At 42.7% G+C, this 27,734-nt stretch overlaps 1 protein-coding gene across 2 annotated transcripts in view; it reads left to right on the forward strand.

Annotated features, from left to right (window-relative positions):
• Positions 1-677: 677 nt before the first annotated feature.
• AP1S3 (adaptor related protein complex 1 subunit sigma 3) overlaps positions 678-27,734 on the forward strand; it is a 54,281-nt gene continuing 27,224 nt past the window's right edge. For both annotated transcript variants that reach the window (XR_012123493.1, XM_037016398.2), the window contains exon 1: positions 678-845. Coding sequence is in view for 1 of the 2 variants with exons in the window: in XM_037016398.2 (XP_036872293.1) it covers positions 843-845 (3 nt within the window). In the remaining variant the exon portion in view is untranslated. The remainder of the gene's footprint in view (positions 846-27,734) is intronic.

Below are 27,734 nucleotides of genomic sequence, written 5' to 3' on the forward strand. Positions count from 1 at the left end.
TAGGGGCACGGATGTCTTCAGGTATTTGATAAAAGCAACGACTCTCCCAAAAGGACATTAACATGCTCTCAAAGCTCTGCTTACAACTTGGGGGTTTGGAGACTCCTAACGTCCCAGGTAAAAACTCGAGACTTAAGAAAAACCAAGGGGAGGAGAGAGATTGGATCCACGACGCCATAAAGTCTTAGGAGAAGCATTTTAAAACCGGGTCTCTATAGAATGACCTATGTGCTTGGATCGCGGGATTAAAATATATAAAAGAAATCAAGGGCAAGAAATCGCTTCCAGTTCCGGCTCTGCCACCGCTCCCTCCCTGCGCGGTTTAGGAGCAGACGGCCTCCGGTATTTTCCGCAAGGGTATCGGAAACGTATCTGCCAGAGCAGATCAGTGTTTCTCTAATGAATGAACGACACACTCGCTCCCTCCCATTCAGGGGCCACCGGGGCGGAACCCGGGCTTGGAGCCCGGCCGCTCGGGGGCGCCAGGCGGGAGCAGAGGCGCGCACAGGTGTACGCGCACCTGCTGCCCCCCGCGCGGCGTGGGGCGCTGGGGCGAGGCGGGGAGGAGCAGTGGGGAGGAGAGGGGCAGCGGAGGAGGGGAGGAGGGGGAGGGAAGGGGGAGGAGCCGCCGGCGGGGGAGGGAGGGAGCAGGGGGGCAGGGAGCGAGCGCGCGGGGAGGAGTCTGCACACTTTCCGTGCCAGGGCATTGTGGGAGCGGCCATGGTCTGAGGCGGGCGCCTCACCTGTCCGCCGCTCCGGCTCCGCGCTCGCCTCTTGCCCTCGCGTCCGCCGCGCTCGCCGCTCGCCGCTCGCCGGGCGGGGGCGGCGGCGGCCCGGCCACCATGGTGAGTGCGGGCGAGCGGGGCCTCAGCCCCGGCCGGGGGAGGGCGCGCTGCCGGGACGCACCTGTCGCGCCGGGCCGGGCGCGGCCGCCTGCGGGGAGCCCTGCGGCGGGTCCTCTGCCCACCGGCGTCTGGGGCCTCCCCGGCGGGTCGGTGCGGACGCGCGGGGGCGCCAGGGACGCCAGCCCGGGACGCTCGGGGCCACCAGGCGCCAGTGCCTCATCCATTTGACTAACGTTTGATGAGCGATTAGTCTCTGTCAGGCACGGTGCCGGGAGCTGGGGATATCGCGGGGCCCCGTGGAGACCTTGTTACCCAGGGGCTTATATTCTAGGAGAATATGGAGGGAGAGACGCATAATATACCAGTAAAATAATAGCACTCTAAAGTTTCGAATACCACCGCTGACTGGGTGGAGAGGCACCCCTGCAGAGTGGGCATGCTGGGAAGGCCTCCTTGAGGAGGTGACATCTGAGCTGTTGGGGATATTCGCGGGGCGCTGAAGGCAGTGAGCAGAGAAAACATTGGCCAGAGAGAAGAGCCCTTGCCTGTAGCTGGAAACATAGACGGGGCCAGATTAGTCAGGTTCTTACAAGCCAAGTTAAGGAGTTTGCTTTTTATTCCAACAGAGTGAGGAGTCTTGGGAGCATTGTAACAAGATAACTGACCTTATCCCATCTATATCTATATTTTAAAAAGATCCCTTTGGCTGTCGGTGGAGAGGAGACTGGGGTATATGAGCGTCAAAGTGCAAACAGGGAGAGAAGTGGCAGTGCTCCAGGCGAGAGGTCCTCCTGGCCTGCTCTTGGGTGGAAGCAATAGGTTCAGGAGATCCTTGCTCTTTGTCTTCTGCCCAGGGGTAATGCTTTGGGAGTGCAGTGCCCTGAACTGCAACAGTCCCACTTCCCCAAGTGATCTCACTTCTCAAATCCAAGGAGGAACAGACATGACCGCGCAGGCAGGAGCAGGAGAGCCATGTGCCTTAAGAAAGAAAGTTGATGGACAAGGAGAGCTCCTGCGTGCAGTCCCTGTACAGGAAGACCACAGCTGCTGGCTGTACCGACTGGGGGTGTCTTGTTTGTTGAAGGTTCCTTGTAAATACAGTGTGATACAGAAAGAAGACTGTAAATAATGGAGTAGCTCTCTTGGCTTGCTCAGATTTCCCTTGGAACAAGGTGATGGCATGCACAGCCTGCCGGCTTTCTCTGCCGAATGGAGGGTGGAATAAGACCCAGGAGTTTCCAGCAGCAGAAAGCTGCCTCCATCCCAAGAGCTGGGGTAGGGTCCTCACTTTAGGCAACACCTACTGTGGAGCTTTATTTTTCTTGCGGGCGTCATAAAATCAGCTGATTAGAAATGAGTGACATTTCCCCAGCTTTTCCGCCAGGCCTTGCTCAATGGGAAATAGCGATGTTACTGAGGGCTTGTGATTGGCCGAGTGGAATGCTCAGCTGTTTACATTCATGATCTCAGTCTGTCCTTAAAACAACAAGAATAAGGTGCTACTTTCTTTGCACTTTACCTGCACTGACCTGTTCTAGCAATGTGTCCCTGGACAGTCCCTTGCTTTCTGTATGCCAGTTTGTTCATTTGTAAAGTGGAGACAGTAATTTTTCCAAACTCATAAGGCGGGAGTTCACAAAGTGTGGTCTGGGTACCCATAGACATCCCTAAGACTGCAGAGGTTCATAAGGCCAAACTATTTTCATAGTAGCACTAAGATGTTATTTGCCCTTTTGTCACTCATTCCTACTTAGCTCTATGTGGAGTTTTCTTGAGGCTGACATGACCTGGGATAGTGCAACAGATTGAATGCAGAAGCAGCTAGGGGAGTCCAACTATCTTCTATGGAGCTAGACGTTCAGGAGACTGGGAAAAATGTAAAGCGGCGCTAATTAGCAAGCATCTAAAATTTTTCTCCATTTAAATGTGAAATGCAGTAAATATCAATGGATACAACCTACATATCCAAAAGGTCTTTTTATGACTGTAAGGAAGTCACAGACAAGGTCTGTGAGTTAATGCAGGTGGAGGCATTTGGGGCAGCTTTGCCCACTGTAAGTGCTCCGTGACTCTATCTCAGCTCTTATTACTGCCATGAAGTAGGGAAGATCCACAGCCTTCCCTATTGCCCAGCATCTCTAGGCTTTTTGGTGGGGGCCACTTTGTAACTTCCTTCCTCCTGCTCCATTCTTGCTTTTTGCCAGCTCTTACTCTAGAAACTAGAAGATGCTTACAGCATCCCTCGCGGTACCTGCACCCAGGAAACAGTTCTCCATTGTGCCGGTGCTGCAGGTTTCTAGTGAGATTTCCTACCTGGTGCACCTTGAGGCAGTGTTTGTGTTTGGATTATACTGTCTGAATCAACTTTGTACTTCTGCACCCTGCCTTTGTTTTAGAAATCTCTGTCTTGGAAAACAATGGTAGAGTCTAGTGTTTTAGGGATCCCCTTGGGTTCTGAGCCATGTTGCTTAAACATCTTACTGGGAAGAATTTACTATTGAATGCTTGGCAAGGTTGGTGGACAAAGGAGGATGTTTTTTTATTTGCATTTTTTTTCTTTAAGATGATAGCTCTGAGGCTTTATAGGGTGAAGTTTGAAAGGCTTTGGGAGCACCTTTAATAAAAAACGGAACTGGATTTTGCTTTTTGCAATGCACTTGCTTCTGAAAAGGTGAGGTGACCTTTAAAAACACATTGTGAACAAAATAGGGTTAGCCATGGAGAGAAACTCAGATGGTGACCTCTTTTGAAATAAGAATCATCTTGTGTTGCAAATCCAATTCTCACATGTCATTTGTCTAAAGTGAGAGAAGCTTAGGCTAAACAAAAATCGAGGATATTTTGGTGTGAATTTAGACCTTACTTTTGAGAGAGACACCTTCCCAGGCTGAACTGTGAAGCTATTTCCTTATCAGAAATCATGTTAGCTTGACACAGCATAAGTGCATGCTTCTTTTAAATCAGGCACTTCAGTTTCCCATGTTTATTGTAGTCTCATTATATTAACACAGAAACAGGAAGGGAAAAGAAGTTGCAGAGGGTGAGGGTGGAGAAATAACTATGAACTTGTAGATGTGCCATGACCCTCCCTTCCCACCCAACTTATCAATTTTATTGTCTACAGCATAGCAAGTGTGTAGTTATTTTGGCAGTTTCAATTCTAGTTTGAGGGTAAAGTAGTTTATTACAGAAATGAGTGCTTTCCTCTCTGAGGCCCAGTCTGGGCTGCTGGCCAGCAGTCACTGTGGGACAGAGGGGTTTGGAACAGGGGAGGGAAGTGACTCTCTGTGGTGTCCCTTTGTCCCAAGAGGGTTCATCCTCAACAGGTCCTTCCCCAGGTCTGCCAACACCAGTGAGACTTGTATTTACCCCTCACCAGGGTTGTTATTTGAGTTCCCATGACTGGTTTTTGTGGTGAATACTGTCAACAGCTTACAATTTTTATATGGCATTTTATTAACAACAGCTGGAAGGAAATGGTCAGCTGACCGGGCATTTGCCACATGATATTTTCAATGTCTGTCCTTCTGGGTCCCTTGAATTATTTCATTATGGGCTAAGACATAATAGATACAGCTGACCCTCCCTACCCTCAACACAAATAAAGATAACTCTTTAAGAGTCCCTAAAGATAAACATGTCTTGACATCTCCATGAATCATTTCTTCGATTTTGCTTTGTTGTTACTCTAGCCAGAGACTCTCCCAGAGATCTGAAACCTCACTGGGGTTACGTCTGCCGTGGGGCCTGTCTTCTCGTCCTCATAGAGTCTTCATATACCTTTTGGGTATATCTTGTTATTCTCTGATGGAATTCTTTGTTTTCCCTGAAGTATCCTAGCCATTTACCCAGGAAGAAGTGGCCTTTCCCTTTTGGCCATCTGAAGCCTCCAGAAAATGTGACAGTGGACACAGATATCAGAGCAAATGTCCCTGAAATTCCCTCCGTGGCGTACTGCTGAGCTGTCTTGTCAGCACCCCGACTAGCTGGAGAAAATGCTCCAATTGTGTGACTGCTAATAACAGGGTAATGACGAATTTTAACAGTGGAAAGGGAGTACTGCAAATCATTTAAATTAGGATTGAAATGCCACTGACCATTACGAGGAAGTTGGCCTCTCAAAGCTCTCTGACAAAGTCCCAAATCTGAGAACTTTCCGACAGATAGAACTGGGTTCTGAAATAGCTCTACATAGTTTCTGAAAACTGCCTGGGGGAAAATAATATACTCACTCATTAGTTTCACCGTGCAGTGAGGGGCATAGACCTAAAAGTACATCCAGGCAGTGTTAAGGGCACTGGAGATTCCACATTTTAACATTCTTGTTGGACCTTCTCTAGCAGGTCTTCTGGGCTGGCAAGAAATGACGGGTCTGGGGCAGGGCTCAGTGGATACTCAGCTGCTATAGGAGCCCTCCTTCCACACTGAATCGATAAAAGAGGAGGAACTAAGGCCAGGGTTTGCAAACCAGGTGCTTGTGCCCTTTGCATGCTCATCCTTGGAGAGGGGGGATGGCAAGGCATATACGTGACTCATCAGATCATTTTAGATTAAAAAACTTTTTGCTCAGAAGCACAAATCATTTGGGGCCAAGACACAAAATTCATAGAAACGTTAAAGATCAAAACCTAAGAAACAGCTTGCTTGCGGCTAGTTGCTTCAGGCTAACTCTTTAAGCCTCACAAGGCTACTTGCCTTTTCTGCTGTTACAGTTATTTGGGTAGAAATACTTGAGTTGGTGTTCTAAGGCAGGGGTCAGAAAACTTTTTCTGTGAAGGATTGGGTCATAAATATTTTAGCTTTGTAGTCTCTGGAGTCTGTCACTATCACTTCACTCGCCTATTGCAGAGTGAGAATAATTGCAAACAAGGTGCAAATGGGTGTGACTGTGTTTCAATAAAACTTTACTTATAAAGACAAGTGGAGGGCCAGAATTGGCTTATAGTTTCTTGGCCCATATTCTAAGGCAACTTCCATTAATTCACTCATATGTATATTTAATGTGTTATTGGACACCTGCCCTGTGACAGACAGTGTTCCAGGTAGAACTGGCTACATATTGTGACACCTGAGACAAAATGAAAATGTAGCTCCTTTGTCAAAAAATTATTGGGATTTCAAGATGATGACAGCAGAGCATTAAACCAAGTGCTGGGCTCTTCTGAACTCAGGGCCCTGTGCAAGAACCCTGGGTCCATGGAAGGCAGCCCTGGGTCTAGGCCCCAGAGATTGTTGAATAAGCCAGAAGCTCCCTGCAGTCCTCGACACCATGTTCTTGGTAGGAAGTTCTCTAAACTTTCTAAATGTTTTGTATCAATTACACAGAAGAGGATTGTATTATAAAACATTGGTGAATCATTATGTCATTTTTGCCTCACAGAAATTGCACATGTTTCTGAGGCAGGCAAGGTGGGGACCCAGTCGGGGCCTGTGGAATCTAGCCTGTGGCTACATCAGGCCCTGCTCTCCCCAGCCAGGGAATGTGGGGCCATTCCTCCGGAAGGACGTGCAAGAGATCGCAGTTATTCCTGGGAAGGGCTCTACACATCTGGCATGGTGACAAGATTCACGATTTATTGTGTGTTCTATTAGACACTTCAGTTTTTTTCTGTTTGAATATAGTACCTTTTAGATTCTATGAAAAATGACTTTAAAAATATTATCATTTATATTAATCCAGCAAAACTATTTTTTTGTTTTTCCCTATGTTTTGTAACTTCTTAAGCTCACGTGGATGGAAGCAGAAGTTCCCTTAAAATACACACACACATACACACACACACACACACACACACACGCACACCCTTCTTTCTTTCTCTAACTTGGGCTCTTAGCCGGACTTCAGAACTCCTGATTGTACCTTGTTTTCACGTGAGAATTGAAAATAGCTGAGGAAGAAAAAGGTGACCCATCTTGCTCATTTCAGGGACTCTGAAAATGTTTGGTAACAAAGTAAAATAATATTTCTAGTTGCTTCATAGAACTGAACCACTAAAAGTACAGAGATGTTTGCCAGATCACCTGGGGTTGGCTCTCTGCATTCAGTGTTCAGCTGGGCACTCCAACAAGATTAAGAAGTCGCATCCCTGAAAACCCATCAAATCTGGTATAAGATTGTCTCTGAACTGTTCTGTCCCCAATTTCAGTGTCTGCTGTGTACCCCCAGCTTCTATTACCTTTCTTGTCTCCCCCACCACAAAAAAAAAGCAGAGCAACCACTTCTCATTATGCAGGTGAAGCTATAAGAGTCTTGAAAAACATGTTTCTTTTAAGAGAAGTGTCAGAATTTCATTGAGTGACAGAATGTGCTGTTGGAAGAGACATCTCTGTTGTGTAAATGTTTAGCTGCACGTTTCCTGTGGAGGTGACACAAAGGGCATTTTGCACAGCTTTTCATAAAGGCTTCATGGGTTCATTTCTGAAGGCAGGCGTCAGATACGAGTGGGATGTGGTAGGCTGGACAGCTGCAGGCTGTGTGAATAAGCTCCAAAGTCTTGGCCTCTTTGCTCATCCCTCTCCTAACCAGGCCCCCTTTCTCCCTTTTCCTGAGACTGAATGAGATCATCTAGTTCAAGCCCTTAGCACAAGCCTGACACCTGGAATGCATTCCAGAAATGGTAGCTAGGCTATATTTTTTAAAAAATAGGAAAAAGCTAATGAAAAACTTACAAATGGTTCATAGCGTTTTTTTTCCAAGAAATTTATTTGAACTGATGAACTAAATAAACAAGGGATCATAGATCGCAAATATTTGGAAGGTGGGAGGAGGCAAGGGCTCTTACAATATCAGTTTTTTTCAAATGTGATTCAAAACTCCATGTATGTACAGATTGTTTTTCTTTTATTTCTCAAACAAGTACTTTCAGTTTCTTTCCTGAGAAGTCAAGTCCTCACTTCTAAGTGTACTTAGTCTGAGTCCTGCCTTTCAAAGTCCATTTGACCTCAACATTCCTTACGAATTCAGATCATCTACTCTGCATTAACAATCTGCAAAACATAGAGGAAAGTGGAGGCTTGACTATTTAAGAAGGCAGGTCTGTCTCTCAGATTGAACCTGAACTTTGAAAGAATGTGATGGCTGGGCCATCTCCCAACAATTTGTTCACACAAATTTTGTTCCCTCATCCACAAATTTTGTTCACAACTGGAGACATCATTGTCAAGGTAGTAAGGCCCTGGGGACAGATTTTTAATAAGCGCTGAGTAGCCGGCAGTAGGAAGAAAATTGAAGTTCTTTATGCGCGTGTAAATGCTCCTTACCACGCAGGATGCTGAGTTTGGCATAGTAAGCTAACAAAAGCTGAACACAGTTGTTCTTGATGGCAAAAATTTCCAATTAAGATCAAATAAGCATTACTATGAACTGTGAAAAGGGTCTCAAGTTATTAATGTTTCATTCAACTTCAAAGTTTTATTGAAAATATATGCTATTTCCCGTATCTTTTTTTCTCCTTGAATAATTTGAAACAGAACCGAAGGCCAGGAGACCTCCCAAAGACTCCAGGAGAAAATTGGATTAGAGGCATATTTACAATAAAACACAATTAAACAGCTAACAGGTACCATTGATAAATTCTAAGTTGGTTACTCTGTCCAGGGGAAATGATAAATAGAAAAAGAGTATGTGAAACACATTTTAGGGTTTTTTTCCCCTTGTTAATCCTTGTGTTCTTAACCTGGAGGTTATTAGAAAAGAGAAACCCGCAAATAGAGTGTTTCTTGATTACAAGGAAGTTGAGTCGTTGGAAAGACATTTCTCACATTGACAGTGGGGAATAGTTAAACTCTGAAATGTGTTGTCAGATTATGTAATTGCTGCAGGAATTTCATGGGAGAGTATGTTGGGGCTGGGTGACCCTGACTTCACTCTTCAGAAAAGTGTGCCTGCATGCTCTGGGTAGTACGTGAGTGGGCAGGGGTTAATGAGCAGACTGTAAAGAAAGGTAATACTCAGGAAATATAAATCTGGAGGCCAGCCTGGCCAAGGGCTGCCAGGAGAAACTGGCTTCCTACTGACTTCCCATCCCCTTCTCTAACTCTGCTCTCCGGTCCACCCCACTAAGAAATTGTTTATCTTGTGGTATCAGGGAATGCCATTTCTCACAACTGGATTTTTCAGATAACTAAAAAGGATACACTTTTTTTTTTAGATTTTAAAGTTAAAAACGCAAACATAAACACCCTTCTTCAGCATTTGGAGAAGTGGTCCAAAGGAGCTTGAGGCTTCTCCAAAGTCAGGAGGAGCCAACCTTCACCCAACTGAATGGTTTTAGAGATGAGCTGCCTTCTTAGCAGCCAAGGTACAATGCTCCTGAAGGTGCAGGAGTATTCAGGGATTTGTGTATGTGTGTGTCATATTTTGTCTCTGAGTAGGTTAGTTCCCGAGTGGGGAGCATCTCTAAAAAAACCGTCTGCTGCTGTCCCCCTCTGCTACCCTATATGTCTGCCCCCAAACTTTCTTCCTCCACTTTAATGTATGTTTTGAGAAAGGACACTTATTTTAATAACAGCCTAAGACAAACATCACTGGAAAGATGGAAGAGTGTAATGCTTGGAAGGCCTGCTGGGCTGGAAGGGAAGGGGGCTCGGGGCTGGTACCCACAATGCCCAGGGCTGCAACCTCGACCAGCCCACCTGATTTCCCAGGGCTTGTCCTCAGCTGTCACATGAGGTAAGCTTGGGTCTGAGATACAATCTTAAAAACTATTCCTGGCTCTCATAGTCTGTTACTGGCTACAAGAAAATCATATGTCCCTCCAAAACGTCTAATATATGTTATTTTCTGAATGCATCAGCATCAGAAGCAGGGCTGGCCTGATGCTAAATCGTTGACCCAGATGTCCTTGTGTTGCTGTTGATCAGGAGCTGGGCTCATCCCAAGTGCAGCTGGCCGGTGGGGTTTCCATGTCCTCAGCTGGCACGAAGGTGTGATGGTCATACCAACAGAGTGCATGCTACTGTATATTGAGTCTTTGCACTGTGCACATCTGTTTTTGTGCGTGGGTGCGTGTGTGTGTGTGTATGTTGGTAGTTTGGGCTTAAATCAGGTCAAGTGCGAAAGAAGCACGTTATTTTGCTTTAGGTGCACATTTACTGAATACCTCCTGTGGTCTATACCCAGAATTGGAGCTTATTAAGAGCCATAAAGGAAACAGAACTGATTGTGCTTCTGATCCCATGGGGAGGGAAAACATGTAAATAGGGCAGCTTGTATGCTACCCTGAACTGGCAGTTTCCTTTCAAGAATGTCGAAAGTGAAGATGTGGTCAGGAGGGTCTAGGATACCTGGGGAAGTGCGAGTTTTGAGAGGTTTTGAAAGGATGTTAGAAACTTGGTTTGGTGAGGACTGTGTTTCAGACACAGGGCAGGGAGGAGGTGCTGGATGGTGAGATGGGTCCTGGCAGGCCGTGTTTCAAGGCCTGCAAGCAGACTGGCACGGCTGCACGTGGGAATGAGCTTGGGAAACTCACACAACCAGAAAACCAGTTCCGGAGGGAAAGTGGATGGCTTGGTGGAGGACACTGAATGATGGAGATTTCCTGCCTGTCATTCATCTGGAGGACAGTCCAGGAAGGTCTGGCTGTTGTGTTTTCTGTTCAGAATCAATATTTTGTAGATCTGGAATGTGACAGTGTGACAGGCACTGCTTGGGACAAACACCTAAATCAGATCTCTGTCCTTCTGCTGTTTTTTTTGGAGGACAGCGGGTAGTATGTACATGTACAGATGTGACTGACTTGAAGTGTTACAGTGAAATTTAAAGTGTTTTGTTCATTTTCTTTCATATTCGGTAAGTTGAACAACCACACCCATATCTCAGAGAAACTTGATCCTGTGTTTGCCTACGGTCATTTTTAAAGAAAATTCGGGCCATAAATATATATTGAGCAGCTATATGTTGGTGCCTATTAAAATTCAAGCCATTAAAGTTATTTGAAAATGAAATGTTTGAAAATATACTGGACTGAATTTGAAAACTCAACTTGGCTCCTTGTGTAAAGCATTCAGAAAAATGCTTTTATCCGTTGTGAATTGCAGGATAAATAATTTCGATTCTGAGAAAAAAATGTGTTAAGTGACCTTTGAAATAATGGGCTTGAGTAACTGATGTTTATCCATATTTATTAGTAAAATCAATATCAAAAGTGCCTTTAAATGCATTTGATAGAAAGTAATTTTTGAAGTAACTACCCTAGTAAACATCATGCCAGTAAAATTTACATTGGTGCAATCTCTGCTCCATATAAATCAAAACACTGTTTTATAGGCCATATTAAATCTTTCTCACAAGGGTTACCTTGAGACTTTTTAGCAAAACCAGCTTTTAAATCTCATTTTCCTGAGTTCCTTTTGTGAATATAATTGTATTTTATCTGTAAGAGTTTATACAATGGAATATTTAAGGTAACCTTGCAATAATTATATTTGTAGCAAATGAATTCTTGTAGCAACATGAATTCTTCTATAATATACTTCTGATTTAGAATTATATTCTGTATTAGAGTCTTGGTTATGGAAGCTAAATATTTCGGACCTTTAGCAAAACTGACCGAAGAATACACAAAATTACTTTTTGTTAACTGTGAAATCAGGTAACACAAATAGAGTAGGCTTTCTTTACAAAGCATCTTTTTTTCTCCAGTCTTATTTAGATATAATTGATGAAAACATCTTGAGGTGTTTTTGTTTTTTTTCTTCATAATACCCTTGGAAGATTTATAATTAAATATCAGTTTTATTGCCAACTGCCATAATTACTGATGGGTAATTTATAATTTATCCTGGAGCTACACATTGCTAAAATTAGGTTAGATTCTGAATTTTAAAATAACTGTCTAAAATGTTTGGCAAGAGAAAGAAGAGAAAATACAGTATGCTTTTCTTACACTGCCTGTTTCTCTACTGGATGACATAAAGATATTCTTTCCAGTAAAAGTGACCCCAAATTATCTGTGGCATTTCCCCTCAAAGAAGCTTCATGCTATTTGGCAGATCTAATGAAAAAGAAACAAATATTCAAAACTGATGATGTTGAGTGTATTTTCTGCCATGTCTTCACAGGGCTGATAGCTCTGGCCCCAGAATGTGTGTGCTACTTTTGTGTGGGGAGCTGGGGGTCACCAAGCAAGAGAATTGATGCACTCTAGCCAACACATGTTTATTTCACTACCCACCTCTAATCATGTCACATTATAAGAGTTGAAAAAGACCCTGAAATGAATCATATGATGGGATTTGAGCAGAAGGCCTCATTCACTATAGGGTAATTAACCCTGGAGTTACTTTAATGGCAATTTTTAAGTAGTATTAAAGCTATTTTCTCATGACTGTTGCTTAAATCTGTAATGATTAAATAAAAATAGTTGGTGGTTCTTAATGTTTTCTGAGATAAAAACTTCTTTGAAAATCTGCTAACATTTATGGGCCATTTCCCTAGAGCAGTTCTCATAAATCCAAGACTTTGCATATATTTTCAAGAAGTTTACTGACACTTTTTCCTTCCAAATATCATTGGACCTTGAGCATTTCTTATAAAGCTATAGAATCCTACTTGAATTCAATACCTAGCCCTGTCTCTGATAGCTTGAGGACTCTGGAAAATTCTTCTAGTATCAACAACTTATTTATTTATTTATTTAGTGGGTCTTCCCTATGAGACATCACATAGGTTTCTGGATTAAACAGGATGGTGCATGTAAATGTGTGCAGCACTGTGCCTGCCAGGCAGTGGGTCATTTTTATTTTAAGTGTAATTGTCATGTGGAAGACTATGTTCATATTAGTTGTTCAGCAGATTCAAGTCTTCCTAGAAGAAAGGTTCCCTGAGAGAGATCGTAAGATTTCTTGGGAGAGCTTAGGATCAGAATAGCCAGAGTTAGTGGGTTAATGATGTCTCTAGTGTCAGCTAACTCACAGCTGGTATCTATCTCCATTCCCTGTAAACAATAGCACAGGGCACATTTTCCCTTAGAGATATATTCACAAATTCTCCCAGGTTGTCTTCTTTTCAAGGATGCTAAGCAGACCAGTGCTGTTACCACAGCTTTCTTCAAATGGGCTACTGTAGAGTAAATCCTAGAACCACTTTCTGGTGGTCATTCCAGCCACACACTGTGACCACACCATAGTCGTGTGGATTGGACCATGTCTTCTACAGAAGGCTAATCTTGCTGCCTATGGGCTATTTTAATTGCCATGTATGGGGATTGCTGCTAGTGTTTTGTGAACAGTCTGCAGTATTGTTGACTCTAGTGTTATGCTTCTATTTAATACAGACTCAAAAGGCTTGGGTAGTGTAACCACTGTGCACATGTGAGGACTGCCTTCGATTGGTGGGAAGACCTCAGGCTTTACAGTCATATAGCTCTGTGTTGGGGTCCCTCTCTGCCATTTATTAACTTTGAGTTCCATCCCTGGCGTAGGTATCATGGGACTTCTATCCATGGCCTTGCACGAACACTCACGATCTCTTCCTTGCTGGCAGTCACTATGATTGTGACAGTTCCTGCCTCTGTTAGCAATGCTGCATGTTCATGGGCTGGAGCCCTGGCTTTGCTCAAAAAAGTCCATCTGATCTTTTGATTTGCTTTTGACAAGTGACCAGTTGAAGTGGTTTTGATCAAATGCACGGGGATGGAAGGAATAATCATCCACTACCCCTTATAGAGGTTTGTCATTGGGTATATTATATTACATTCCTAATTTGACCAAGTAATCCAACTGATGGTACAGTTCCTTCTGGCAGCAGTGTGTTCTATGGAATGAAAATGAAGGTATACATGGAGTGGCTTATGTGTTTGCGTTATTTGTTGTGGAATTAAACATTTTTTAAGATTTCTTAGGAAATGAGAACCTTAGTTTTTCTCACAAGGTTCACCTGTTAGGTTGGTTTTGCAAGTCTCAGCATCATTCATTTTAGGTTAGTTGGTACCACAGTCCTTAGGCATCTGAAGGTGATTTGTAAACTCAAGGCAGAAAATGATTGTTATCTGAGAGTTGGGTCAGACCCTAAAAAATCATTATTTGGGTCTGTCTGGAGTTAATTAACCCAGTCTTTCTGCTTTCCTTGGATTGCATCCAAAATCAGCCCTGGATAGTTTTTCCCAGATCAGCTCCTCCAAACTCTTTTCCCAAAGACAGTGTGTCACATGCTCTGGAGCCCACGGCCAAACCTCACCAAGGGAGATGAACCAATGACCGTCCTTAGTTTTAGAGCAAAAGATATTCACAGGTTTTCCAATATGGTTTCTAAAGCATTGATGGTTATTTCCAGAATGACAGTATTGCTTTAGGGACTCTATCGCCCCATTGTTAAAATGAATTAACAGTCCATGTTAAAAAACAAATCACATTTAAAATAAAGATTGGCTCTTTGTCATTATTGTGCATTGCTGTACTCTCATCTCTAGGCATAAATTCCAAAGGCTAGACTTTGGAAGCCATAGAAAAATTACACACTGGAGAAACTGGAATTCTTATGCACTGCTGGTGGGAATGTAAAATGGTGAGCTGCTGTGGAAAACTGGTGGCTCCTCAGAAAATTAAATAGAAAGACCATATGATCCGGTAATTCCACTTGTGGGTATGTACCCAAAAGAACTGAAAGCAGGAACCTGAAGAGATTTGTACACCCATGTTTATAATAGCATTATTCACAATAGCCAAAAGGTGGAAACCACCCAAGTGTCCATCAATGGATGAATAGATAAAATGTGCTGTATGTGTACAATTGACTATTATTCCAATTTAAAAAGGAAGGAAATCCTGATACTTTCTATAACTTGGATGAACCCTGAAGACATGATGCTAATTGAAACAAGCCAGTCACAAAAGGACAGATACTGTAGTTTCACTCGTATGAAATACCTAAAAGAGTCAAGTTCATAGAGAGAGAAAATAGATGGTGGTTGGGAGGAGGGTGGAGTGGGGAGCTCGTGGTTTGATGGGGACAGAGTTTCAGTTTGGGAAGATGAAAATCTTCTGGAGATGGATGGAAATGTTGGTTGTGCAACATTATGGATATATTGAATACCACTGAACCGTACAGCTACAAGTCGTTTAAATGGCAGATGTTATGTTACATGTATTTTACTACAATAAAAAGTAAAATAAAACCTTAAAAATGGAGCCAAAATTTAAGCCAGGAAAAAAAAATTATGCACTTCTTAAAAGAAGATTGCAGTGAAGGTATCTGTAAAGGGACGGATCCTCACTGGTCTGTTATAATGACTGCCTAATTGTTGGGAGTTTTCTATCACAAAACCTTTGTTGAGGAGTTTGTACACGGTATTTTTTTGTAAGTGAGACAGGGCATCTTTGCATGTAGGTAAGTAGACATTTCTTCATGTGTTGTTTCAAGAAAGGAAATACTGTGCTTCTTTGGATCGGGTGCAAACTGAAGAGTAGTGCGTTGAGACAGCTACAGAAGGGAGAGGGAGTGGGGATGGGGTCAGCTTTTATTTATTTTCCCTCTGTCACGTTTAAGCCACTCAGTCTACATTTTCCCAGGCCCAGCCGCACTTGGCTTTGGCCGTGAGAGGGCTGTATTTGAGGGCGGGTTCCCCGGGCTCTTGGCCTGGCTAATCAGCTCACCAGCCATGAGCCTTTGGGCAGCAGCTTCTCCTCCAGAACTGAGTTTCCATTAGGTTATAGCTGAGAAGCTAGTGAGCTTCCGCATGTTATAAACCCCCTGGGCTGTTCCTTGGGGATGTTAAGTGCATGCACAGATTTTAAAGCTTACTACTCTCTGCTCTTGATCCAAATAGCTTTTTTCTAAATTCTCTACCCAAAAAGTCCTCAGAGATTGATTTTGAGTGAAACATAGAAAACCTGGCGGACTCAGTGAACACCCCAGAGCTGAGGAGCGCCCCAGTCAGAGGTGTAAGGGCATCTGGAGGTCGGAAGGTGTCCTGTTACATCATCCTCAGTGTTGTTTATAGAAGCAGTGATGTGACAACTGCTCTTCCTCACCGGACGCCAGTGCGGATGGAATCAGCTTTTCATTCACTCGATGGAGTTCTGCAACTGTCGCACCACTCAAACAACACCTAGAAAAATCAGAAAAAGAACAGGACGGGACGGATGGGGATGAAGGCTGGGGTCCTTTTACTGAACCTATTGGCTTGGAAATTAAACCAAGTTTTTCCAGAAAACAAGAAATGAAGTGGCTAGCTCTAATGTACAGTTGTAGAAAATCCTTTAATGTTATATTATCTAAAGTTTCAAAAAGCTTGTTTTCGCGTGCTGTACCATTGTAATTCTCATTATTTAGGGACATGCTGACACACAGTGCAGTCTGCATTTGTGTTGCCAAAGTATTTCCTTTGGCCACAACTTGTTTCCTGATTGTTCATTGTCTTGGTGTCATTTTCTGGGAGAGGGTAATGCTGAATGCGCTGGAAGAACAGATGTTTGGTTACCAGCTGAAAAGTTAAAAGCTAATAAACTGAATGTTAAGTGTTTATGGCAATTATATCATGATTGTTAGTCTTACCAATAAATGGGTTAAGGGAGGTTTTCTTTGACTACATTGTGATGGGTCATTATTTTCTATAAATGTAACATTTATAAGAAGAAAAGTTCATGGTGCTCTCATGCTGCCTTTTGTATGTTGACCTAGACTTCTCTACCAAAGACTGACACCAACCACACTTGTATGCTCGTAGTGTATCAGTAATCCCCAGAAGAAATTAATTTATCTTCTGTCCCACAGGCAGAATTCTGGTATTAAAATGTGAGGCAGGATTTTGACATAATGTAAAACCCATCAGTATTATTCTAAATATTACTCTTCTAAATTCTCACAGTTCTATTATAAATTGACTAAATGATTATACTTACACATTATATTTTCTTTTTTGTATTATGGAACTATTATTGAGTAAATCACTGTTCATCAACTTGTGACAAGTGCTGACCTGCCATGGAAATTCATTCATTCAAAAAGTATTTTTTGAGGTCCTGCTGTGCACCAGACACTGTTCTAGAAGCTTGGGGTGCATCAGTGAACAAAAGACAAAATTGTTCCAGGGTGTGGAATAATGAAAATAATAAGCAGAATATTATGTCATATGTACTGTGAAAAATCATGGAGAGGTGTTGGAGAATTAGGGCTGTTAGGGAGGGTAGGGATGGTGGTGCATTTTATATAGGGCAGCCAGGGTTGGCCTTACTGGGAGTGGAATTTTGAATAGACTTGATGAAGGTAAGAGAGTACACCATGCAGGTATGTGGGGGGAAGAATGTGCTGTGCAGAGGGTACAGCTAGTGCAAAGGCCCTGAGGTAGGGTGTGCTACTGTAGCTGGGATAGAGTAAATAGTTGGTGACATCAGAGTAGTGAGGGGCACATGGAGTGGGGCCTTGTAGATCATGGTAATGACTTGGCTCTTCCTTGGGGAAAGTGTTTTGAGCAGGAGAGTGACCTGCTCTGACCTAGGTACAATCAATCTGGCTGCTTTATTAAGAACAGATGGTAAGGGAGCAATGGATGAAGTAATTGTTATGATTTTTCTGATGTAGTCTCTTAAAACTTCACCAGCTTGTCAAAATTTATTGAAAAAAAAAAATCTTGAGAATTTCTAAGGAAATTTGGTTGCATTGTTTACTAGTACATTAGGCTAGTGCATTCTAGTTGATTTGCCATCAAAGTATCAAAATTTAGGGGTCTTTTTACATCTGCCTTAATGAAAAGATGAGCCATTTTAAAGTAGAAATTATGCATCATATAACTTGCAAATGTAAAAGTGATTGACATCTTGCAGCATTTCTGGTGACCTATGAAAACACACACACACACATACTGCCTCCCTCCCTCCATCCCTCCCTCCCTCCTTCTCTCTCTCCTTCTCTCTCTCTCCATGCTGTGTGACATTAGATTAAATTCCCATTAATTAACCTAGGATTTAAGCAGATCCGAAGGGAGGGGACTACCCAGGGAAGAAGAGAGGAAACACTCCCCAGGTGGGCCTCCCTGGGCCCTCAGAGCTACTGCGGGCTTGCAGCTGCCCAGATCCTAGCAAGTCCAGCTTCTCTGAGTCCTTGAAGCTCAGCTGTGGCTATGTCATCTCCTGTGTTCTGGGGTCTTACTTTGCTATTTAGGAAGAATTTGATGAAGGGAATGCTTACAAATACCAGACTCTTGACCTAAACCCGACAGCACCAGAGCCCTATTACCTTGGGCGGGGTGTGGGGTGTGGGGGCGCAGGGTGGGTGTGCAGCAGGGAGTCCTGGCTCTGGTGTCCCTGACTGACGGCTCTGCCCCTAGCCCTCTGGCATCCCAGAAAGCCCAGTTCTTCCCTTCCTGTGCTGGAGCAGCTAGGGTGTTCTGTATTTCCCTAGCCATCTTAATTTAAAATTTAAAAATTATGACTAATATGCAATTATTGTGGAAAATTTGGAAGAAACAGAATTGTAAAGAAGAAAATAACCACCTGAAATGAGGCTTTGAGAGAACTATCGCATTGTGGCTTATATAATTCCTTTTTTTTCAAATAGTTTAAAAGTAAACATGAGTAATATCTCAAATTATTGGAGCCCCAAAGAAGAAAGTTTAATTTCAGTCACATATATGTATATAAATATGTATATGTGTGTGTATGTGTATGTGTGTGTATATATATATATGTATACATATATACATAAGAATTTACACATTGTCTAATGCCAAAAGTATGAAGTCAGCTTCCAAAAGTTAAGATAAATAGAAGGGAGAATCTAGAATGATATAAAATGATAGGCAGCTAAAATGACATAAAACACAGCTAAATGATGTAAAGTGATGTAAAAATAAGCTAAATTATATAAAAATATATATATAGCTAAAGTAATCTAAAAATAATCTTTTGTTTATATCCCAAACTGGGATGTGGCCATGGATTTCACAAGGCATATGTTATACTTTACTGGTGTGACTACCAGGAGGGGCTATTTGGGGTTGGCACTTTCAGTAATGAAGCATGTGGTCATTTGGAACCTGTCTGGCTTCTTTTTAACTTGCAGGCGTGCCTGCTGGAGAGCTATGCAGTTTTTCTAGTGTTTGTGCTCAAGTCTGTCTATATTTTTATTTTTCTAGAAGTTAAAAGTGTGACATTCTTTCTCTCTCACTTTAGCCCAATGCCAACTTCTGGAACATTTGTGATTCTGTGCTTTGTCATCTGTGTTAGACATGGATGTTTCTAGTGTACTCAGACCAATGAAGGCACAGAAAGCATGCCGATTTAACCTCAGAATCAACATTATTTGCAAATGTTCTGAAAATCATTAAACCTAAATTGTGTCTATTGCTTGGGTAAAAGACAGGAAAAAAGAAACCTCAACTCACTGAAACTCCAAAGCAAAACAGGCTGAGGATCAGCCTGCAAGAAACCAAACTTTTTTTTTCCTTTAGACATCTAAGAAGTTAGGTGTCATTCTGAAATACAATGAGGTATTAGCATCTATTTGTTCAAGGAATTTATAATGGTATTTGATACACATCTGAGGTATCTGATGATCATTTACCTAAGCAGGATAAACTCTGGGACTAAATAATTTTCTTTTGACATCAGAAGTGTAGCACTACATACTGTAAACATAAAGGCAGGAAATACAGTCTCCAGAAGACTCTCGGAAATTGTAGATAAACACATGTTAGACCTACAGTAGCCGCTATTTCCTTTTTCCTGAGCTCACTGACAGGTATTCAAAACTTCTGCTCAACTCTGGCCTTTTCAGAAGCGTGTTCTTTCTGTGGTTGTTTCTCCATGAATGTTTTCTCGCAGGTTTCTTTTCATTTGAGTTATAGTTGGACGCATATCAGTATCAAGCCTATATAATTTCAATAGTTAGTTTAAGGTCCTTTCAACTAACTAGAAACAGAGTGCCCATTCTCTGTAACACTGCTGTGAAATTAAATCTTTTCCAAAGATTTGGTATTCAAGATGGACATACAAACACAATTTGCAGATTTTACTATTAATATCCTTACTTTAGAAACTCTCCTTCCATTGATTTGATCCAGACAATCCTGGTCTTTTCTATCCTCCCATAGTTTGGGATCAATGAGCTGCAAAACGGGAAGAAAGGAAATGATGGCACTGGCAGAGAAAGTATGCTTACTCGGGTATGCATTGTGAAGCTGATTAGTGGTTACACCTTCCAGGCTAGCGGTGTAGATCTGCAGCCCCTAATTTGGAGGTTTTGAGATGTGTGCTCAGCTACTGCCTGATGGCTGTTCTCTCATGCTGGAGGAATGGGTGGAACGTAAATTTAGGAATGTGAATTTAGGCACTGGGAGGCTCCCTGTGTCTAGCTTTACCTGGCTGTCATCACCCCGGTTGTTGTCTTTTTTTTTTTTTTAAGGGCCATTGTTGAGTTTCTGGGAAAGGGAGATGAAAAGTAGGGTGAGTCACAGTTCAACATTCTACTTAAGTTTGAATGATGACATCCTTGCACCCCACATTTTTGCTGTCCATGCCGCATTTCAAAGGTCAGGAAAACTGTACTCATTTTTAAGTATCTTCTGGAGTTGTTGCTTCCATCATCGTGGTCTCTTCTGTCTTGTTTTAGTTACCCCAAATTTCCCACATGTGTTCTAAACTCAGGCATACAGGTTTCGCCAGGATGATGACCTGCCATCCTGGGACTTGAAAGACCAGTTGTGTCTGGGTACATAATATGGTCTGACCCATCACGTTTACCCTCGTGCTAGGTGCCATGCTACTAGGATAAAACCGATTAGTGGCATGTAAAAAGCACTTACATTTGGAATTCTGAGCAGTAACACTGAATTGCCCCATGACATTGGGGCATTACAGACCTTACTAACAGCATCCAATTTTTGAATGCTGTTTCGGCTCTTCTTGACTCATCTTGGATATACATTTTAAAAATTAACTGGCTGTATTTGGCTTTGCACACATGACTGCGATCTACTTGAGGATAGATCTGGGCATTCTGGTGGATTGTCCTCATTGATTACAAGAAAAGCACAACTTCTCATTTGACGGTCGGTAGATGTGGTTGTTCGCATTTGGTAACATCATTGCAGTTGAAAGTTGCTCTAAACAGGGTCCAGGCTGTCATAGAAAAAGTCTGGTCTGTGCTGTCAACTAATACAGATATTTTGATTGATGGAAATGTTCAGATTTTAGAACAACTTGTAGATTGTAGTAATGGGAAAACTGTCTTACTGTGGTTCTTGCATGTTCTGGTTTATATACCCAAGGATGTAGATTCTTAATTATTAGAGTCTCATCTACAAAAAGTGCTTAGTTGTTCAAAACTATCCTGGACTATATGGTTGCAGAAAGATACTTCTTTTGAGAACTGTGGATGGTGGAGTAGAATGCCATTTACTGAAACCATTGATGAAACTCAGCAATTTACTTCCCACCAATGCAGCCCAGAGGAGATAAAGGGAAAGCAAACTATTTCAATAGTTTGCCTTTGCTGCATTGGAATTTGTGTGGTTATTTGTTAAAGTTGTTTAAGAGCTACTATGTCTTTAACATAGACCACATATTGCCTAAGAATGTAACTGATAATTATGAGAATTGTTTTTGAAAGATGATATTCATTACTAGGAGTCAAAAGGGCAAAAGACCATTCATAGTTTTTATGTTGCATTTTATAAGAAAATACTTTCATTTGTCCTTATGTTGAAAAATGAAATGTTTAAAACAACCTAGCAAAAAATCACTATTAATTCTTCCTACATTGTTAAAATAACATTACCTGGCACCCTCCAATAAGCATCGCTGACTGTGTGGTTCATTATTGGAAAATGGTTCATAAATGGAAAATACTGAGATATACCTAATCTATACAGTATTTTTTTTTTCCTGAGATGTGGAGATGTTGAAATGCTCTCCTTTAGTGAATTCAAAATTTAGAAGGAGCAGGCAGGCAATACAGAATCAACCTTTCTCACCAAGTTGGACAGGTTTGCGCTGAACGTGCGATAAAGCAGGGTGAGAAGATGGGCTCTTGCTCCATGAGAAGCACTGGTGGGGGGTGAACATGGGCTGGGATCCTACATCCTATTTTTTCTCATTCTCTTTGTGGTCTTGGGAGTTTTTTCCCATCACTGTGGCTCAGTTTCATAATTGAAAAACATGGGATTTAGTGACTAAGAAGAGCTCTTTCATGTTCCCTCTATTCCAAGCCTCTGCTGGAGGACAGTGTTCACATTGCACAGAATCTGGAAACAGGAGCTGAGCGTCTCCCACCCTGTTGTTCTGCTATGACTGCTCCCCCTCCTCTGGTTCCTCTTCTGCTCCTTCGTGGTCCTTGGCTCAGAAAATCTGCCACCACATGTGCGAATTATTCTTGATTCTTCTCTCCCTCTCATTCATGCAGCTCACCAAGTCCCATCAGCTCTGCTGCTTGAATGGCTTAGGATCTTTCGGCTTCTTTTGGGCCTTACTGCTACACCCTGACAGCAGCCACAGTTGTCATCTCTTGCATGTATTTCTCTATTCTTGTGTTTTTTCTTTCCCATTATCCTCAGACGCATGTCCAAACTCCTTCCTGCAGCTTACAGGGCCCTCCTGATACCTGCCTGGGCCAGTGCTCTGGTGCCCCCCTCTCAGCCCCGCCTCTGCACTGACCCACCATCTGTGTCACTCTCAGTTCTTTGAAGATGCCATGGCCTTTCTCTCCTGTGACTTTCCTATTCCAACCTTCCCCTGCCAGGCCACCCTTACCTAGCCTTACCCTGTACTTCCGCTGCCAGTTTCCATTTGGTTCATTTCCTTCATCTTTTAGGCCTTATCTTGCAAGTTGTTCCCTCAAGGGTTTCCTGACCTTAAGAGACTGTTATTTTCCCGTGGCTCCTTCTGCTTTTAACACATTGTGCTCAGATATAATCTCTACTACTTAACTGCCCATCTCTGCTTATTAGAATGGGTTTCACAAAAGGTAGGAAATTGTCCTGTTCTTAGTGGTATCCTCACCACTTGGCACAGTGCCCGACACATAGTAGACGTTCAGTAAATGCTGGCTAAATACATACATGAGAGAAATAAGGAAATGAAAGAAGATAAAACAGAATGTATTTTCTACATGAAAGAAAGCCCAGCAGGAAGCAGCTGTACCTTCTTCCTCCCCTTCCCCACCATCCTCCTCCCAGCTTCCCACCCCATTTCCTTCTCAAACAGGGACTTCCCGACCCGCACACGGAGGGCACTGTAGTTATTTTACTATCTCAAAGAAAGTAATGGCTCCTCCCCTTAGTGACATTACGGACCCTTGCTAGAAATAAATTTTTTTTCTGAGCAATTTTGTTTTCTAAGTTCAAGTTCTTCCCTGCTCTCATTTCTGTAAGAAGAGGTAAGGGCCCTCCCTTGACTTCCCGAGCTGCATAGATGAGTTCAGATTCTGCTGGCAAAAGCTGCCAGTCCAATAAAGTGTGCTGATTTTTACACCCCCTTTATTGTCCCTCCTGTGATGCATTTAATAGTAGTGACCCAGAGCGATTCATTGCTAATATCATTACCTTCAGTTCAATATTTATTTCTTCTATCTTAATCTCAGGCCATTTGGCCCTTCCTGCTCATTTTTATTGGCACGGAAACTCTTGGCATTGAATAGGGCGGGAGATCTTCAAGAACTATCTCCTGGGTATAAAGATGGTATCGTGTTGATTTTAAAAGTGGGTAAAGCCAGTCTGTTTGGTGCCACTGTATGTCTTTGCTTTCTCCTCAAGCAGGTCATGACGGATAACCAATTAAAGAGTGGGTTCTCGAGTCAAAGCCCGGCTCTGGAGCCTTCTAGATGATTGACCTGGATCAAGGTGCTTCACATTTTTGGGCCCCAGTTTCCTTATCAATTGAATAGGGGTAATAATAGCATTTATGTTGTATGGTTTTCCTGAGGGTTAAAGGAGGCACTGCCTGTAAAGTGCTTGGCATGGTGTTGCCATTTGTTCAGCATAGATCAACCAGAGTCAGCCAGTCTCTGGTGTTAACATAGGACTTGCTTGGTTATAATTATTTGCATAAATGGGGAAAAAGTGAAGAACAATAGTAATTTTAGCTTTGTTGGAAAATAAAAGGTAGTTTAAGGTGCCAAGTACAAAGAGCCTTGGGCTGGGAGCTGGGAGATTGTTTTAACTTTGCTGCTTACCAGCAACATGACCGAGAGTCCAGGCACCAGTGACATGAATGAGGGTCCAGATCTCTGGGTCTTCATTTCCTCATCTTAAGAGGAGGAGGTTTGCACCAAATCAGCTGCACTGTCCTTTCTACTGTCAGCTTTTTTGTGAGTCCAGGAGGAAGGGATCATTTTAAATACCTGATGGACACTGAATAAATATTTGCTGAGTTGAATGGAATCTACTGACTTTATCTCTGGAATGTAGATGGTTTTGTTTTATGATATGTGTTGTGATACCACAGAAAACGATGATGCTTTTTCAGGTCTAAACAAAGACATAAAATTCAAAGCCAGAGACAAGCTGTATATTGGGGCTGCTGTCACACAGCACCACTACTTGAGTGTCTTAAACAACAGAAATTTATTGTGTCACAGTTCTGGAAGCTGGAAGTCCAAACTCTAGGTTTCAGTTCCTGGAGACACTGAGAGAGGATCCGTTCCATGCTCCCAGCCCAGCTTCTGGGGGTTTGCCGGCCATGTTTGGCTTCTGTAGTTGTCGCCCCCATCTCTGCCTTCATCCTCTGTGTGTGCGTGTCTGTGTCCAAATTCCCCCTTTTTAAGTAGTGGTACCTGTCACCTTGGATTAGGGTCCCACCCTATTCTAATGTGATCTCATCTTAATGAATTATATCAGCAATGATCGAGGTCACATTCTGAGGTCCTGGGAGTGAGGACTTCAACAGGGATTTTTCAGGTGATACTGTTCAACCCTCAGCAGGCTGCTTGTCCTTGTCTGTCAAGATAGCTCCTCCCTCCCCTTTCCCCTCCCTCCTTGTCACCATCCCATGACACTTCCTTCCAGTAAACAGTATTGTGCAATTCGGGTTGATGGATAACTGTTTTATCAGGATTTTTTTTACAGAAGGATCTTTGAGGTTTTCCATAAATGGCCTAATTCATGGGAGTTGACCATTTAATTTGTGGATTACTCATAACCTCCATCTTCGTTTCATTCCTTTTTTTCTCTCTTATTGTCCCTCTGATTCTACTCTTCACTCTTTGCTTCTCACTCAGTTCTCCCAATCTGCTTCTTCCCTGAGCATTTCACTTATGACAAGTAGATATTCTGCCACCAGATGGTGTGCAAGGACTGGGGAAAGCATTGGAATATGCTGGCCCGTGTGGCGGCTCAGCAACACTTTTATTCAGGCAAAAGGCTGACATAACAAGCCAGACATGAGATTCTGAGATGGAGTAGGTTTTTCTTATCCCTGTACATTTTCTCTTCTTTTATTATGGAAACGTAAACCAGAGCTGGAAAGCTTGAAGGAGAGAAACCCGTGTGATTTGATGAAAAAAGTGACTAGGAGATTGATCTCAGATTAGATTTGACCATAATATTAGGCTGAGATGTGAGAGCAAGGTTCTCAGGTCCCAGGGCCACTTCCTCACACTGATAAATTCAGAAACCACAAAAAAAAGGGGAGACCTATTGAGTGCACTAACGCTGCAGAATGATGGCAGTACAATGAGGAACTTGAGCTGTTACCTAAGCAAGCAGTCTCAGATGAGGCCTGAAGCTCAAATGCTGCTCGCAGACCATAGCTGCTCATGATGTGCTTTGTCTAGTTGTAATGGTGTTTTGTTACTGTCATTATTATGAATAGCCAACATTAAAAAATCCCCAATATTTTATATAATCATCCAGATTTCAGACTTCTTTTGGAAAAAACAAAATCTGAAGACCTGGTAACACTGGCTGATATTTTTTTCTTGGCAACACCTTAGCACAGCTGAGTTTTGAAGGTCTTTTTATCTAGGACTTGTGACTTACAGCTTGACCCTGTCTCTTCCACCCCTATTGTATTGCACTGTACCTTTACCCTCATATAAAATGTGACCTGCCTCTGCCCAGTCCATGAAAGGTATTTGAATATGTGACCATGCTCTCCTGTTTCATAGATGAAGACACGAGGCCTGGAGAGGGGAGCTGAAGGCTGGTCAGTCGCACCACCTGCCATGTGATTCCCACTGAACTGTGAGGCCTCCGTGAATAGAAACAGGCGGGAGAGAATCTGAGTGCCCCAGCACAGAGGGGTGATGCAGCACAGAGTCAGGAGGGAAGGTATAAAATAAAAATTAAAACATTAACTGCTGGTACTCAGAGAAAAAGAAGCTAGAAGCATGCACACACTTATGTGCAAAAATGGGGAACCCTGAAGTAAACACCTTGCAAGGAACTTGGAAAGAGTTAATAAGCACATGATCAGAAGACCATTGGTCAGAGGTCAAAAGAAACAAAGGAATCCTAATGACTTACCTGAAAGTATGGGCTGTCTTTGGGGGTAAATTCATTATATAAGTGCTGGAAAGGTAATTGAAGAGACAAGGTAGCAAGTCAGCTAGAAACTGGATGGTTTATTATTACCCAAAGAATCAGCAGTATGCCTTTCTTGGTACCTATGAATGGCTGTCAGAGACTTTCCGTGAGAACATGGGAACCAATTACTGGGAAAATGTTGCAGTAGGAGTGCAGTGATTCCCAAGGAGGAAGTGGCGATTTTTTTTTTTTTTTGACTCAGTGAAGATAAATGGGAGTATAAAGGGGTGGGGCCAACTCCTGAGTGATTTATTAGCAATTGCAAGCATTTACTGAGAGCTTACTCTGTGCTAGACTTTGTACAAGATGCTGACACAATGGTGATACCGTTGCATCCCACCAGCATGACTGAGGTCATTACTATTGTCATCCCTATGTTGGAGGAGAGGAGACTGAGGGCCAGAAAGATCAGGTAACTCTTCTACTTTGTTTGTAAGGGACGAAGCCAGGATTCAAATGCAAGCTCCAAGCTCCGCATTAGCAAAGTCTTCCCACTTATCAACCAAGCTGCTCTACTTCTCTCCACCCACTGGCCAAGCATGGGGGTTGGCCTGGTAATAACTGCCCCACATGCCCTGAATCAGATTTGGGCTGGCCTAGTGGTAAATGCACAACATGCTCTGGACCAAATCTGAAACAGTGGTTGAGATACACTGTTTTGGCGGAATGACATGTAACAAGTTTTAAAGAACAAAAATTTTAATTTCTGGCATGTGCAGCAAGGTTGTTTCAAAAGGTCCTTAAGCTAGAGGACTGGCTTAAGAACAAGTATAAATGACTTGGGAAACTGTCATGTGGCACATCTTGTTTCCATCCGGGGCGTGCTGGTAAAACCTATGATTAGGGTAGATCACTGAAACTTAAGCAAAGGGCCTTTGTGGAGAGAAGGCAACTTGGTTTTCAGAAGAGGGAACTCTCTATGGCTGGAGCCCTTTGAGAAGGTGAATACGAGGCTGCTAAAGAAGCAGTTGATGCCCCTTTTATTCCATCTAATAGGGGCTCAGACTAAAGCGAGATGCTTGAGAGACAGTATCCCTGAGCAGTGCGCTTGCGGCTTTCCAAGCAGGCCTCACGGCAGGAGATCAGGATAACTGTTAAAAGGCTTATCCCTACCTGCAAAGAGAAACTGTGGGGTCCAGACCAGTTGCATGTAACATTCTTATAATTGATCTAGCGGAGAATAGAGCAACTGGATCTCTCAATCTATGGATGTCTTATGCTCTTCTGTTAAACCAGTCAGGGAAAGCTGCCAGGCCTAGCAAATAACAAGTGCTTGTTGAACTTACAGGACTAGCTGCCATTTCTCAAAATTCAACAGTTTCACCAATATTTATTGAGTCCCTGTTAAGAGTAAAGAATAGCATTAGACACAACTCAGGAAGGAACATGCAAAATGATAAAGGAATTAAGAAACCTGTTATATGAAAGAAAGGAG

Source organism: Manis javanica, chromosome 12 (assembly GCF_040802235.1).
Source record: "Manis javanica isolate MJ-LG chromosome 12, MJ_LKY, whole genome shotgun sequence".
Classification (NCBI taxonomy): Eukaryota; Metazoa; Chordata; class Mammalia; order Pholidota; family Manidae; genus Manis; species Manis javanica.